Source organism: Bacillus rossius, chromosome 1, assembly GCF_032445375.1.
Source record: "Bacillus rossius redtenbacheri isolate Brsri chromosome 1, Brsri_v3, whole genome shotgun sequence".
Taxonomy (NCBI): domain Eukaryota; kingdom Metazoa; phylum Arthropoda; class Insecta; order Phasmatodea; family Bacillidae; genus Bacillus; species Bacillus rossius.
The window spans coordinates 90,815,132-90,831,789 of NC_086330.1; the positions used below are offsets into that span (position 1 = coordinate 90,815,132).

Sequence of the window (16,658 nt, forward strand, 5' to 3'; positions counted from 1 at the left end):
ATGTATTTTTTTTTATTAAATAGTGAACTTATTGGTTTCAAAAATTCACTTAATTTCAGAATAAAAGATTTACGAACAATACACATAACGCGATGATGTCTGCAGATTTCAGATAGCTGTAGCAAACTTGAATGAAGAGGGCCTAGTGGCGCCGCCTCCCCCACCCATCCTCTTGCTAGCCAATCAGAGATCACCGTGCCGACTTGAGCTCTCCCCAACTGAGTTCCCCCAGCAGTAAGCTCTGTCGTGCTCGTCAGCAGTCGCAGTAAGTTCACGGAGCTGCAGCGGAGAATACGCCTCGAGTGAACAAAGGGTTGCTCGCAGTTGCAAATAACTGAATCTTCGTAGAAACCACCCCAGAACCCGACTTCCTTGTTTTTTCCCATAACCTAACTTAAACTAAGTGTATTTGTTTGGGAGGGGTCTGGGTTAGGGAAGAGACTAGGTGCGTCCCAGTCCGAAGCCTTTACGCCTAATCATGCAGGGTTTCAACCATGCAGAAAGGGTAGCATGCATCGTGTGCTGAGTTCGGGAATTGGCCAGCCATGGCAAAAATTGATGCCATGGCTAACTGCCCTATATTAGATCTAGACTATAACTGGTTAAGTTGGGCCCAGGTAAAACCTGCATAAACACAAGGAAAACCCTGGGCTCATTCATGCAGAGTTAAATTATTGCAAGCTTTAAGCAGGAAGGTTCAGTACAGGACAAGAAGAATGGTCCAGGAAGAAGAGTTGGTCAGGGGCAGACAGTTTCTACCAAGCTGGGGTCGGGAGCTTGGACCTTTCGGCCCGCATTGTAGCTTGTGCACATCTGGATGTGTACCAGTGAAGCATGCGCCCCTGGCGGAGAGCGACTTCATTCGTATGCTTAATTAAAACTATGGAAAGGAAGATGACGTTGAGTGCACATTAATAATACTTATTGTAAGTTAATTTACGTTAATCATCGCGAACTGGAGCATCGGGTCTCGCTCCAGAAGGAATGGAGCGGCAGGTTTCCTGTCGCCAGTAAAAGGCTGTCGGCAGTTTGTGAAATTATCCAGTCTGTCATTGCGAAACTCTAGCTCCAGCCTTAAGCCACGAGTTGTTGTGTCGGGACTTCCTTGCTCTCTGTTCAGTTATTAGCATGGTGGTAAACCTGTACGTGGGAGGAATCTGTAGGCTTAACCGTATTCTAGAAGCATGTATTTTTCGCGAAAAGATCTCTAGACTTGCTGTGAGTTAAAACACTGTAGCAGTGGCTGTGTTTCGTGGTTGGTTAGTTTCTTGCCGGTGCGTGTCTGCTGTCAGCACAAGCATCACAGCAGAAGCTAACGCGTCCTGAATGGCTCGGCCCAATAACGCAATGGTTTCTCTCGCATACGGCCGCCAATCACATGGAAGAAACCGCCATACATTGTTGCAGTCTAACGAGCATTCAGAATTTTTCTGTAAAAGTACATGGTCCTAAGTATTGTTAACAGCCTGAAATAATTCTTATGATTTTTTGTTCAAAGAAAGTAAACTTAGTGTCCGTAAATTTACGAAAATATAATTAAATGTACTAAGATCACTGGATAATTTGTAACACGTGTTCTTTCTTAAATTTAAAGTGAGATTGTTTCTAACAGTGTAGTAAGTGTGAGAAAATTTGGCGTTGGTGAAGGCTAACGTTTATAGCACTGCATTACAAAAATTAAAATAATTTTAAGTTGAACCTGGGGTTGGTTAACTAAGCATCGAAGATAAAAGTTGGACAGAGGCAGCCTTGGAATACGCTGTTAATGAGGGAGAGACGAATATTAGCGCAGAACAAAAGGACGTGGTATGTTGCGACCAACCAGTGGGTCTAAAGGGACGATGACTCGAAAAGCCTGCTCATCACGTGAGGTGCTCGTATTTTTACTTCTCGATGGTTGGTAGGGTGACCTGCTGGCGGGGACTTCAAAGAGGACGCGGGGCAGTACTCCAGACGGTTGTTCGGGATTAGATTTACAACTGTCGGAAGGTCGGCTTCGCTGTCTGCTGTTCGGACAGTGAAAGGAACTTTTACTGCGAGCATGCACCTCTCTCTCCACCATCCTTAGTCCTGGTTTCCCGCCGTCTGCTCGGGAAATGGCATGCTCGTAAAACTGCAGTTAAGTAGTGTGCGGACTATACAGGGCATCAGCCTCTCACTGCTTCGAGCGCTTAGTAAACATACCGCGCGGTCGTTCTAGCGCAAGGATTGTTTACTACGTGTTTAGAAACGCCTCGTGAACAAGCAGCTGGCACGACATTACTGATGCGTGGATTGCCTAATATTTCTAATGTAAATGGTATATTATGTATTTTTTTAATTTGCTATATTTTTTTTGCTTCGAACATATACTAACTGGGTGTTCATTTTTTTAATATACATTTAGAAGTATGGAAATAAAGTTTTCCTTAGGGAAACGGTTGTCTTTATCCCAATAGTTTCGGTATTTACATAGTTAGGGCAGTGATATTTATATTTAAAAAAAATGTAAATCCTGCAAAATTTATCATATGATCGTCCTGTAACTATGCAACCACTGATCTATTCGTAACATATGTTGGGAGTTTTTGTGTAACTAAGTGCCTTATATTTTTTTAAGTGAACCTCAGTATGATTTAAAATATATTGCGTCAGACACTTTTTAATTTTATTGAATACAATATCAAAAGTTTTTAACAATTCTGGTAATCATCGTAATACGATTGAACAAGTTATGAAAGTTGTGCGTTGCTAGTTGTTACTCTGTATATAATGAAATTCAGGTCGTATAATTGAATAAGTCCTGCACGTAATGCATTGTCAGTTGCAGGTCTGTTGGTAATTCATTTTACTTCTGCATTAAGAGGATACATCACACACGGAAACCCAGAGTATAAGTAGCAAGCTACGAGTGCTTTGGCGGAAAGGGCAATTCCTCCGCCCAGCTCGTGCGTAGGCCTGGTGGCGGGTCCGCAGCGACCTGACATTCACCTGGGTTGACCTGGCGGCCACTACTGACGTGGGCACAGCCCCGCCCCTATCCAGCTCCCCCCTCCCTTACTCGTATCCCTCCCCCTCCCGTTCCCCGAGCGAGAAGGTCGAAAGTGCACTCACAGCGTACCCATGGAGGTCACAGTCCGTCTCATCCTTGGATTGCAGTGTGCATTTAAATTGACATTTACTTTCTGTTTTCAGTGCACAATATGTGTTACTAGCTGCAGTACCCGGCGTTGCCCGGGCTGAACACAGGGTGAAGGGGACCTTTTTAGAAATCAGATGTAGTTAGTAAATGTCTTCCTAATTTAAATATCAAGTGTGGAAAATAATATACATATATCACTTTCAGATCCCGACAGACGTTGTTCTGCCAGTGTATAGTTATATACCTGTGTGTATATATATATATATATATATATATAGATATAAATTGGTGGTCTGTATGTAATCTAGACTCTATAAAGCACTATAGAAAAAAGTTGAAAAATAAGAGATTACTAATATTGGAAAGATTCCATTATCAAGCTAATAATCGGCATGCATTCCAATGCTTCATTCAGTTTTGCTTTGTAATATGTTTGAAGTAGTAACACATATACAAATCATAAATCCATCTCTCTAAATATATATCTTTATCTACATCTATATATATCTATGTATCTCTCTATCACTATTTATCTCTTTATATCTACATATATGCATATATACCTCCCACTATCTCTATCTCTTCTATATACTTAAATCTCTATATAGCTCTATACATCTATATATCTATTTATCTAACCCATTTCATTCTCTATACCTCGCTCTATCTCAACTTATCTCTCTGTCTCTCTCTATCTCACTATATATCACTCTATCTCTGTCTCTTTTATATTTAAATAAATTGTGTCATGCGTGTGCACTTATACAACAAAAACAGACGAAGTGCCGTTATATAATATGAAATAAACACATTTTTTGAAACGATTCGTGCTCCAACTATTACAAAATAGTTATACCGTCTCAGAAACCTTTCATCGCAATCGGATGAATGGTATAGGAACGCATACGGTACAAACAAACGAATATTAAAGACATGACAAACGCATCAAACGATGGTGCGTTAAAAATTCAAGGCAACTCTATCTATTGACGAAGTTAAGAACAAAACTATTATTAGCGCCTTTATTTTGCTAGCCGCTGCGAGCTCCACTAAGCGGGCTGGTCTAACCAAGGAGTAAAATATGAATTTGCCAGACCTTACTTTGTGTATGATCGTGTGGCAGACATAGAGAAATGACACTCACTATTTGTATGTCTATGACCTATGATTTTTTTCTGTTATAAAATGAAATTATCACTTTTTCACTCCCTTAGAAATGGAATTTCATATAATATGTGGTCTATGTGTTAATCCAGGTTATGAGCTCGTTGTAGGCCAAATTTCATCCAGATCCGTTCAGCCGTTCTTGCGTGATTAAGTAACAAACATCCATCCATCCATCCAAACTTTCACATTTACAATATTAGTGGGATTACCACTGTCCTTGTTTGAGTGTGCTCTGTTGCCATTTATGTATATCCAAAGAGAACAAAAGTTAGAGACAAAACTTTATTATGCAATGGAAATTTTTAAAATATATTTAAAAAAATGTATTTTGCTAAGGAAACTTTGAATGAGAATTTTAAAACAAATTTCTTGTATTTTTAATTAATTAAAAGCATCAATCTGATGATATACCATTCTTACTTCTAAGGAAACGTAACTTATATACGTCATCTTAGTTTCTATCATTTTTGTCATCAAATTTTTCAAAATTCTTTAATACAAAAATTTTAACTGTTTGTATACAACTTCAATAATAATGTCAAAAGATACGATTTTACGGTGTATGAAATTTAAAAAATAGTAAAATATAAATTATATTAAATCTTATAATAATTATCGTTGATATAAGCAACAATAATTTGAAAGTTAACAAACCAGGCAGTATAAATCTGGTAACAGTGGGTGCCGTCTACTCAATACTGCAATCTAAAGTGAAACAGACGATAGTTAACTTACCTTTCGTTTTGATACAGCGAATAAAGGTTTTAAAATTGGTCCTATATTTTTCGTTAATGCAGGAATCACAACAGCGCAACGTACGCGAACACGTCAGCAAAACACAGCACGCGTTTTTCACCCGCGCGACCAGCCAAAATAAACGATTATATACAAAACGTTTCTGGTCATTACACGTGCATCACACATACATTTTTTACGAGTTTCCTAAATATATATATTTGAAAGAAATATGTTAAATCCAAACTATACATTTAAACAGGGAGAAAAAATCACTGATAGATTTATTAAACAAAACCTTTATAAATATACGAATACTAATCATATGCACCAGTTATACAATTCAGACACACATTTCAGTAATCTCGCGCTGGATGGATATATAAAATATTTTTAATCGGAAAGGCTGTCGCGCCCGCGAATTTTGTCACACTGACGTCACAGATGTGTCGGACGTGATTGGCTGAGAACTTGTGTTATTCGCGTTGCGCGCGCGGCAATATGCGATTACTCGCTTGCACTGCTGTGTTAGGCAGATTTCGAAGAAATACTACCTATTGTAGCCATTACCATGGTCCGACTTTCGGAAAATAGTTATATAGTTTTTCGTTTCATCATCCATGGACCCCAAAACCACCGTGAACAAAAAGTTTATATATACGTGGTCGTATAAAATTTTTCTTTGCACCAAAGTTTAAGATAATATTAAGATGGTTTAAAATAAATACAAACTAATTTTATACTAGGAAAGTTTTCAATTTTTTTAAATTTCAACCCATGTTTTTACGGTAATAATTCGTTTCATCAAAAATTGTTTCAGCTAAAGTTTTAGATGAAGATTAGTATATGATAGTATATCTATTTTTAAAAAAAGTAATGATTATTTTTTACTTTCAAAAATTATTTTCACCTCTTGCTGTATTGGTTGGGTAAACAAAAATTTAATTTAACATTCATTTTAGTAAATATTTAGACACTTAAACAAAAATAAGAATAGGTTCGATAGTGAACCGAGTTGGGAAAGTTTTATTTATTTTCTCATTCCAACCCCAGATTTTTTTCAATCCCTTGCAATAATGGATTGTTTTTACAAAAAATGTTTAAAATGTTTATATAAAAGTTATCAGATTTACAAACAATTCGAACGGATTTGATAGTGTGCCTACTAAGGGAGTTATGAATTTTTTTTTTAATTCTGCTGCTTATTTTTTCAATCCCTTGCAGGAATGGTTCGTCTAATCGAAAATTGTTTCAGGCAAAATTTTTAGATAAAAATTATAAGATTAATAAACAATTTGTACAAATTCGATGTTGTGCCTACGAAGGAAATTTATTTTTATTTTTTTGTCCTCCAGCCCTTTTTTTTCAACCCCTTGCAGTTATGGTTGGTAGTATCAAAAACTTATTTAGACAAACGATTTTGTCATTACTCCTACGAGTTATAATACGTTCAAACGGATGTGATATTTTACATATTATGGGAGTTACAGCGAGTTTTCTTTTTTTTTCAATTAATTTTCCCCATTTCTACCTTTTTGGTCGGATATTGCCCATTAACAAACTCGACCGAGATTTTCACTGCTAGATTTTATTTTATCAGTTTGGAAGTAATTTGTGAAATATGTCAACAGTTATCGTGTCCAAAAAATTGTAATATATATATGTATGTATATATATGTATATGTGTATATATATACACATAAACCTTAGATTTGACGATGGTTTTGGGGTCTATGGACCATGAAAAAAAAATTATATAAAAACATTTTCCGGAAGTCTCACCATGGTAACGGCTACAATAGGTAGTATTTCTTTGAATTCTACCTAAAAACTATTATATTTGCGCCAAGGACTCAGTAGCAATGCTAGGAGGAACAGGTTAGCAGAGAGAAATGAAAACGTTTCACTGTAAGCGCATGAAAACTGAATTCATACAGCGTTACAGAGTCATTCAGTGAGTCAGTAATGAGCGTATGAGACCACGGGAGTACATTTTGAGCAGTCTATTGATAGTTTTATATTTCTGGAATTCAAATCCCCCAATGGCAAACTCTTCCCTCGCTAACGGACTTGCTCCCTGATGACGGAACACGTCTGTGACGCTGACGCGCACAGCTGGTTGCGCAGGTAGAATGTTCCTACGCGGTGGCTGGTTTGCCGTAGCAATTGGAGCCCGGCGCAAACACGGTCGCCTCGTGACGTCACGCCCACGTGTCCCCGGAGGGCGAGGGAGGGGGGGGGGGGGGAGTTTGCCGATGGCATTACCGCGGGCCGCGCGCCCTGCAAACACTCCTGGCGAGCCGGGAGACCAAAGGCTCACGCCTCTACACTACATCATAACCTACTGATGCGTGAACCTCTTAGCTCCCGGTGCACGGCATTTGGTTGGAGTAATTCCGTGAATGGGAACGGAAATGTGTAACCACTCCATCTGTGACGGCCAACGCAAACCAAAGTTCGATAGAGACAAAGTAAAACTTTATAGTATGACATGTTTAGTGGATCTGAACACGATGAGCAGTATTTTAATAAAATTACTTGTCGAATATCAGGTCCAAAGCTGAGGTTTAGAATTTTTTTTTCATGTCTTTTTCGCTTTCATCGGACCCGTTTCGTTATATAGTTAATCCTTTCATCTGCAAATCGAATTAAACTGTAGTCGACGTAGCTGCTCCGGCAGAGAATTCTAACGGCGGTGGCGGGTGCTGAAACTACGCGTGATTCGCGTCAATAAATATAGTTGAAAACACAGTTCTCGTATATTCATCACGCTCGGCATTATTTTCTAGAATTCTACGTTAAATTTCGTGTCCGAGTTTAGTTTTATAGGTTTATTTGCTACATGAGAACACGCGAATTTGCTCGTTACCGAAGTTAGAAGTTCACATATCACTGGCGAGCACTGAAAGACAAACTCACTTTTTTTTTTTACTTTCAGAAAATTGGCTTTTCTCCAGATCAACCAATGATTTAACCAATAGTTATAAAACTTCAAACGAAATACAACTCATACATACTAATATTATAAAGATGTAAAGTTTGTTTGTAAGTTTGGATGTAGGTGGTAATCTCTTAAACTACTGATCATATTCTGACAATTGTTTCACTAATAGGAAGCTACATTATCCCTGAGTTATATAGGCTATTTTTTATTCTGATAAAGATATGTTTTCAGTAAGAAATCACAATAACTGTAATTAAAGTTAAAAAAAAATAGCCGTCTCGTTAATTTGTCTATATATATAAAAATGAACCCCTATTTCTCCTGGTCATGCTACAACTTGAGAACGGCTTTGCCGATTTCATTCATCTTTTTTTAAAATGTTTTCTAATACTTCGTAGAAGGTTCTTACATTAAAAAAAACTAAGAAAATTGCGCAGAAACTTAGAAAATTTAAGAAAACTTAACGATTACCTTTATTATAATTTTTTTTAATTTAACCTTAGCCCCAGATTTATATACTCTTTGCTCTTTGGAAGGCGGTCGAACAGCTCATTCAACACTAAAATTGCCGTTGAACATGCAAGTTAATGAAACTCCAACTTACAACCTTTCGAGGAATTCTGCGATGGCCAAAGTGTTTCAGCAAAATAGATTAATCGTTTGGGATGAATGCACAATGGCACACAAAAATTCTTTGGAGGCATTAGACCGCACAATGAAAGATTTACGAAACAACCAAAACCGGTTTGGTGGAGCGATGATTCTGTTGGCAGGTGATTTTCGACAAACATTGCCAGTGATGCCTCGATAAACGCCAGCCAACGAACTTAATGTATGTTTGAAGTCGTCCATTTTATGGAAATACGTCAAGACACTAAAATGAAATATGAATATTCGAGTCGTATTACAAAATGACGAATCTGGTGAAGTATTTTCCAAACAATTGCTCGATATTGGTAATGGCAAAATTCCTGTTGACACATCGTCTGGAAAAATTACATTCCCTGCAAATTTTTGTCACTTTACTGAATCAAAGACCGAACTCATCGAGATGGTTTTCCCAAACACTTCAAAATTACAAAAATCATGTTTGGTTAAGTGAACGTGTTATATTGGCTGCAAAAACGTTGATGTCAACGAAATTAATTTTCAAATTCAAAGTAAGATAGCTGGCGAATTGATGACGTACAAATCGGTTGATTCCGTTACTAAACAAGATGCTGTTGTCAACTATCCAACGGAGTTATTTAATTCCCTGGAATTGCCCGGACTACCACCTCATAATTTGCAACTAAAAATCGGATATGTAATCATAATGTTACGAAACATAAACCAGCCACGTCTTTGTAATGGCACTCGGCTTGCGTTGAAGAAATTAATGAACGTCAACGAAGCCACAATTTTAAAAAGGAAGTATAAAGGCGAAGACGATTTGATTCCACGCATACCTATGATTCCGAACGACATGCCATTCGACTTTAAACGGTTACAATTTCCAGTACGGCTTGCATTTGCAATGTCAATTAATAAATCGCAAGGGCAGTCGTTAAGTGTTTGTGGCATTAATCTTGAAAAACCATGTTTTTCATATGGCCAACCGTATGTCGCCTGTTCCCGTGGCGGAAAACCATCAGCATTATTTATTTACGCGCCAGGAAATAAAAATAACTATGTTGTGTATCAACAAGCATTACAATAAACAATATGTTATAGAGATAATAAAAAAATACAAACATAATTATACAATATCAAAATATACAACAATAGAAATAATTATTATTAGTAGATATAGTATTCCAGTTTGAATTGAAAGAACAGTACAACAGTAGTATAGGATAGCCGGTACGGGCACAGGCGCTAGGCGCTGGTGTATGGTGGCGGCTTCTGCCTTGGAATCTACATCTCCGATGACGTCACGGTTTCTACCATTTCTCGAAATCTGATTTGTAAATAAAACTTATAACTTAAAGGTGTAGAAAACGTCACCACTGACAGCCAAAAGTATAATAATAAAGTCATGTAATTAATCATGTCAAGTTCGATAAAAAATGTCATTGAGATCAGTTGGAGCCAAATGAAGATGGAGCAGATGGAGCACTTGGAACAATTGGAACTTTGGAGCTCTTTGAGCAATTGAAGCTTTGGAGCCAAAAGACTGTTGGAGTCATAGACTGATAGAGCCAATGACTATTAAACTTTGGAGCTGTTGGAGCTGTTGGACATGTTGGAGCTTTCGAGCTGTTGGAGCTTTGGAGCTGTTAGAGCTTTGGAGCTGTTGGAGCCGTTGGATCTGATTCAGCATTTGGATCTGTTGGAGCATTTGGAGCTGATTCAGCATTTGGAGCCTATTGGGCATTTGGAACCGATTGAGCATTTGGAGTTGATTCAGCATTTGGAGCCGATTGAGCATTTGGAACTAAAGACATTTTTATTTTTCTTGAGGATATCAGGCAGAACCTAATCAATCAGCTTACTGATGAAGTAACAACGTACGGACCTTTAAATTATAACTTGTGGCTGGACTGTTTATATGGTAAATCGTATCCGTTCGAGGACCTAGAGAAGAAGTCCTTTCAAGACATCGGCTGTTACAATTTGGAGCTGTTGGAGCTGTTGGAGCTTTGGGCGCATTTGGAGCTGTTGGAGCTTTGGAGCTGATGGAGCTCTTGGAGCTGTTGGAGCTTTGGGTGCATTTGGATCTGTTGGAGCTGTTGGAGCTTTGGAGCTGTTGGAGCTTTGGAGCTGTTTGAACTTTGGAGCTGTTGGAGCTGTTGGAGCTGATTCAGAATTTGGAGCTGTTGGAGCATTTGGAGCTGATTCAGCATTTGGAGCCGATTCAGCATTTTGAGCTAAAGACATTTTTCTTTTTCTTGAGGATATCAGGCAGAACATAATCAGTCAGCTTACTGATGAAGTAACAACGTACGGACCTTTAAATTATAACTTGTGGCTGGACTGTTTATATGGTAAATCGTATCCGTTCGAGGACCTAGAGAAGAAGTCCTTTCAAGACATCGGCTGTTACAATTTACATTTCTAATTATGCGAATCAATCTGTTAAACACGGTATCCAGAAACTCTGTCAATAAGAAGAATACTACGTCAGTAAAGGTTCTGGTTGGCCTCTGTCTAGTATAAACAGATTGGAGCTTAGAATTAGTCATTTCACACCGATGCGGAACTAAATGTTTTTGAAATTGTTAACATTTACAAATGTTTCTGTAGTAGAATAGAAGATATGTAATAAAATGTATATTGAAAAATAACTTGTGCTGTTTTATTTTCGAACCTGTCACTATTATGCTAGATTAATGTTATATTAATTTTATATCGTCCAGGGATCGAAACAAGTTTCGTATCAATCATTACTTTAATGAGTGAATGTTTTGATGAATTTTGGATTTTTTCCCCCGAATCTCTAGCATTAAAATTACGTATTTTCAAGATGGCGGACATGACGATAATTGATACAGTGGTGACATAATTCAAAATGTCGGGTGTGGTGTAAGATGTTTTTATTACTTTTTATTGAGAATTTTTTAAATATATTAATAAATTACTGGTTTACTCCCGCCGGAAATCGAAACGAGGACCTAAATCGTTTAAATAACTAAACACTTGAGGTAGGCAATTTTTAAAATATTATTTGGAATTTTTTCAGAATTACTAGCATTGAAATTATGGATTTTCAAGTTGGTGGCCGTAACGAAACATGCAACATTAATAGGATCCAATATGGCGGACGTAACAATAAGTGCAACAGTGGTTTTTAAGTAATATTTTATTAAAATTTTATTATTCAATTCGATTAATTAATTTTTCTAATGATTTTTAAAAATTTTCCCTTTTCTAACATAAAAATTACGGATTTTCAAGAAGGCGGACATGATGTCATACTAGGTGACGATATATATATACTTTAACATAAGTGGTGGGGGTCAGTCTGCCAGTAACCACCATGGAGGAAGGAGCCTGTCGCCATTTTTTTTTGCACTCGTCGGGTTCGAACCGAGGACTCCGAGCTCCATGTCGAAAATGTATGTTTTTTAATTTTTTTATTAAAATTTTATTAATTGAATTTTTTTAAATTTGCAATAGGTGTGGGGCCTATTAAGGGTTGGAGGGAGGCCAGAACCTGGCTAGGACTGGGGTTTACGTGATTGGAGCAGTTAGGTAAGCAAGGTAAATGGTTTCAGGTACACAGACATTTTATTCAAATTCAATATTAATTCAAAATTCGTATTACGTTAACATTTCTGATAATGTTAAGCTTAAACAATGCAAGGTTGAATACATAAAGTGAGAACAATTTCTGACAAAGCGAGTTAATGGGTAAGCCGGCTACACAGTAAACGATCCAATCAACGATCGTCAAAAAGAGACATAATTTCCACGAATGAAGTTATATTACAAAAATTGAATTTACCAAACTACTGCAAAGTGCAGGTACAAGAAAGAAATAAGTTACATTATTCTTTAAAAAACTTTAACAAACAAATACGTGCGACGACGTCTCAGGGGGAGACAGTTACAAACAGAAAAACGGAAGCGAAGGTTAAGTTAAATTTAAAGCAATAATCCAAACAATTTTTGATGGTGGCGGCCGAAAAGGAATTTAGACAGAACAAATTCAAACATAAATGATTCTACATTAGGGTGAGGGCCACCGCCTCAATGACGACTGGAACCAACTTACATTTCTCCCCTGAGGTCGCACACGCACGAAGATTAACTAGAAGCTCTCGGACTACATGCTAGTGAAATAACAACAGGTCAGCTACTGCTGACAACCAAGCCTGACAAAGTCAACCAGTAGAAGAAGGCCCTCTACATGGCTGCAGCTGAATTTATAAACTCGCGCCGCAGCGCGCGCATGCGCATATTGAAAGGGTGGGGGAACGAGTACAAAACGAACAAACACTAGGAGGGGGGGGGGGGGCGAAAGGAGGGAGAAGGATGAGGGGAGCGGAGTGCCGGAGGCCCGCGATGACGCGCGCAGTTCAAACTTAGCGGGCCTAAACGCTACAAATTTTTAAATTTTTTTCATTAAATTTGGATAATAAATAAAGATTTTAAATATGGCGGCCGTAACGGAAATTGCAACGGTGACGTCATAATCTTAGATGAAGTCAGAGGCTTATCGGAGGCTGTAGACATGGATGCTTAAGCCTCTTTTAGGATTTTGTGTTATTTCTAAGGCAAAAGACTTTTGAGGTTTTTCGAATTTTTGTGGAAGAAAACGAGAAAGTTTTCCTCTAAACGGTAATTTTGTAGTCATTTTGAGTCATTTTGGAGTCATTTTTTAGTCCAAAATGGCCGCCGTGACGTAATCGGAGATGTAGATTTCAAGGCATAAGCCGCCACCATACACCAGCGCCTGGCGCCTGTGCCCGCACCGGCTATCCTATACTACTGATGTCTCTCGCGTCAGCTCTATACTATAAATATGAAATCTAAAATTTAAATTCTCGATGCTCGAGCTGTTGATTTTAGGTACCTGAACAGAAAGAGAGGGAAAAAAAAAAACGAGGAGAAAATAAAAACCGAACATGTACGAACGCTACCTCGGAATTAAATAAGCAAGTACAGTTTTTGTTGCATTTATCTGTTTTTTGAAATTTAAAAAATTCTTGAAGTTATAATTTTCATGTTTTTATTTTTAATTTTGACTTTTTTAGTTATTTATTTTTTTACATCTTTATGAAAGTTGTACATGTTACTTATAACATCCATAAAAATAAATAATACTCAAATTTGGCATATATTATTACATTTCATTTACCAAAACCTTGTTACTGAAGCTACTTAAAGTTAAACTAACATAACTTTTAAAGCAGGGATCCAAAAGTGAAAAATAAGATTATAATGGATTTGTTTATTGCATGACTAATAATATCTTCCTAGTGATGACATAGTGTCACATTTGAATTTTACCTTTTGTCATTGTTTTATTATTACAATGCTATTTATAAAAAATTTAAAATCTCAATGTGAAATTTTGAAAGTCTAATTTTCTTATACATTTCACTGTGATTTATCAGATATTGTTTACTTTTATTTACTTAGGTACTTTGTTTTTTACTTTATGCTTTTCTAGTAGGCCTATATGTAAATAAAACATGCACTAAAAAACACCAATTTTTTTATGTATTTAGGACTTACATATTTGTTTAAATTGTTCATACCAATGGCTAAATTGGAGGTTTAAAATTTGAAACTTATATTTAAATAGACAAAATAAATACTTTGGGCGAATTTGATTGCATTTCACGTCTTGACTTGCATTTTGGTGTTTGTATAGCAGTTTTCAGGAGTGTACACTAACTAATTCATTTACTTTGCTCACTGTCTGCTTTGAAATTCCTCCCATTTATTCGTGGTAATGAGAGATTTTTAAGAACTAAGTGCTGAAAAATAAGGGGGGGAGGGAGATATTCACCCATCTTTCCAGCCACGTATGCCTTTGTTGATTTTATCGCTATTCAACATATAATCTAGTCTATGGTACTATAAAAAAGCTTTGTTGGTCTAAGGGTGCGGTTAGACAGAATGCCAAACTACTTCCAGTGAACATGTTTAAAAAGGTGAAAGTGTATGGTTACACGGTAGTTGGTATAATGTGTGTTCAACTCCAAAACCAAATGTCTACTATCATCGAATGAATGTGTTGTGAATCCTATTTATTTTAGGAAGTGTACCTCTGTTAGAGAATTACCGTCAGCATCATTTTAAAACAATAAAATATTTACCTGTTGATCCTTACATTCATCAGCTTGCATTTTTTGCAAAAGACTTTTCATACTCTCAACACTCAACAGCCAATCAGAGGCTTGTATAGAAGAGATATCATTTTGAACTACTTTGCCAACATGTTTAGGTTGAGTGAGAAATTGCTCCAAACCAAACATGTTGAGACTGTATGTAACTGCGTACAAAAGTTGAACATGTTTACCTGAAGGAGTCCTGTGTGTGTGACTTTGCAGTAACTCATCCCCTATATAACACCTTCCAACTAAAATGACAGGCCAAGTAATTGTTGCAGACGGCGGTGAGCCACGCGGCGTCCTTCGGCTCCGTGGCGATGCTGGAGGCGCTCCTGCGAGTGCCCGGGGTGGACGTCAACAAGCCTGACAAGGAGGGCAACACGCCCCTGCACTTCGCCGCGCAAGCAGGTGACCGCAGCAGCCGCGCGCGATTGGCCGGCGCTCAAACCACCACTTCCAACTCCACCTGTGTCCTTCCACTGCTCGTGGACACAAGCCTGGGTCAGGAGCATACGCAGAATTTAATACTGTGAAGGGAGATGATTGGATGGGGGATAGAACCATTGTTACCTCTATTTGTCTATTTGCTTTTAAATTCTTTCCATTTGGTGGTAGGAAAGATAGATTTTTATAGGATTTGTTTTTTTTTGGAGGGGGGGGGGATAAATCCTCCCATTTCCCCACTTCCCTGTGTATGCCACTAGCCTGTGTCGAGTAACTTGTGTTCACAAGTCAACTGTGTGAAACTTGGGAGTTGTTACAAAAATTTTTGCTTAATTATCATACTTTGTACGTGTTTTATTTATAGAAAACAAATACAACGAAATTTCATCAGTCACTTTGAACCAGTACCATCAAGAGACACCACGGACCTGAGGGAAAATAAATTTGTTTAAATCCCTACAGTTAAATAACGGGGATCTGCTCCCCCATCCCCCCCCCCCCCCCTTACTTGCTCACTCTCCCTCTCAACAAATTTTACAACTTTAAGAACTCATGAACATTTTTCAGTCACTGCCAAATTGAATGAATGTATATTAGATAGTTTGAGTGGTGAAGACTTGAAATTAGTCTGTTCCATGTCTCACTGGCAACATCTTATCTCTTAGTGGAGCAAAATGGCTCAGAGGTTAGGGCGTTCATAGAATAAGCCAACTTTATTTCATATTTCATGAATTTTATAATTCCCTGGTCTGTATGAATGTTTTTACCGTCACTGAACTTGCTGTAAAAGATGAAAAATATATATAAGTAATATGCATACATAAATAATATGGTTGAATGTACTACAGACTAATAAAAATATAGATTTATAGTAAATCATTTTCAGCAATCAGTTTTATATTTGGCCATAAACATATGTGGTGAGGGCGTACCGGTGTTAAGGTTTGAATACTGGTGGAAAATAATGGGCGCCACCAAGTGAGTGGGCACGTGGACCCAGCTTGAATCTCTAAGGGCACTTGCACACGCTCCGGCACAACCGGAGCCGGAGTTGGCACCGGCACCGGAGGACTCACAAGACAACAGTTCCTTATGTAGTGCCGCACACGCAGTCCGGGCCGGCAGGGAAACGGGACCTCGATAATCCGGACTACCTGCCCGGCGCGGAGCTGGGCAGGGGAGTGGGCTGCCGTCACAGCAGGTACCTCAGTCGCTCGCACAGTGCAGCAAAGACTTGTGAGATGGCAGGGTTCAGGTACGACGCTGTGACGCTGATTGAATTGGTAGAAACCAGACTATGTTTGTGGGACAAAACCAGCGATAGTTTTAAAGATCGCACAGAGAAGCAGAACGCATGGCTGGAAGTGTGCGCTATTTTGGAACCTAAATTTCATGACATGGACAGAAAACAGCAAATAAAAATAGGTAGGAAGTACAATATGTACAACCTCCTGTTCCAAACAGGGCACATGTTTCTACAGCG

The 16,658-nt window shown here is 38.1% G+C and overlaps 1 protein-coding gene across 1 annotated transcript in view; it reads left to right on the forward strand.

Moving 5' to 3' along the window:
• Positions 1-16,658, forward strand: part of LOC134531935 (uncharacterized) — a 145,684-nt gene that overhangs the window by 115,057 nt on the left and 13,969 nt on the right. The window contains exon 6 of the mRNA XM_063368039.1: positions 15,010-15,139. Within this exon, the coding sequence (XP_063224109.1) occupies positions 15,010-15,139 (130 nt within the window). The remainder of the gene's footprint in view (positions 1-15,009; positions 15,140-16,658) is intronic.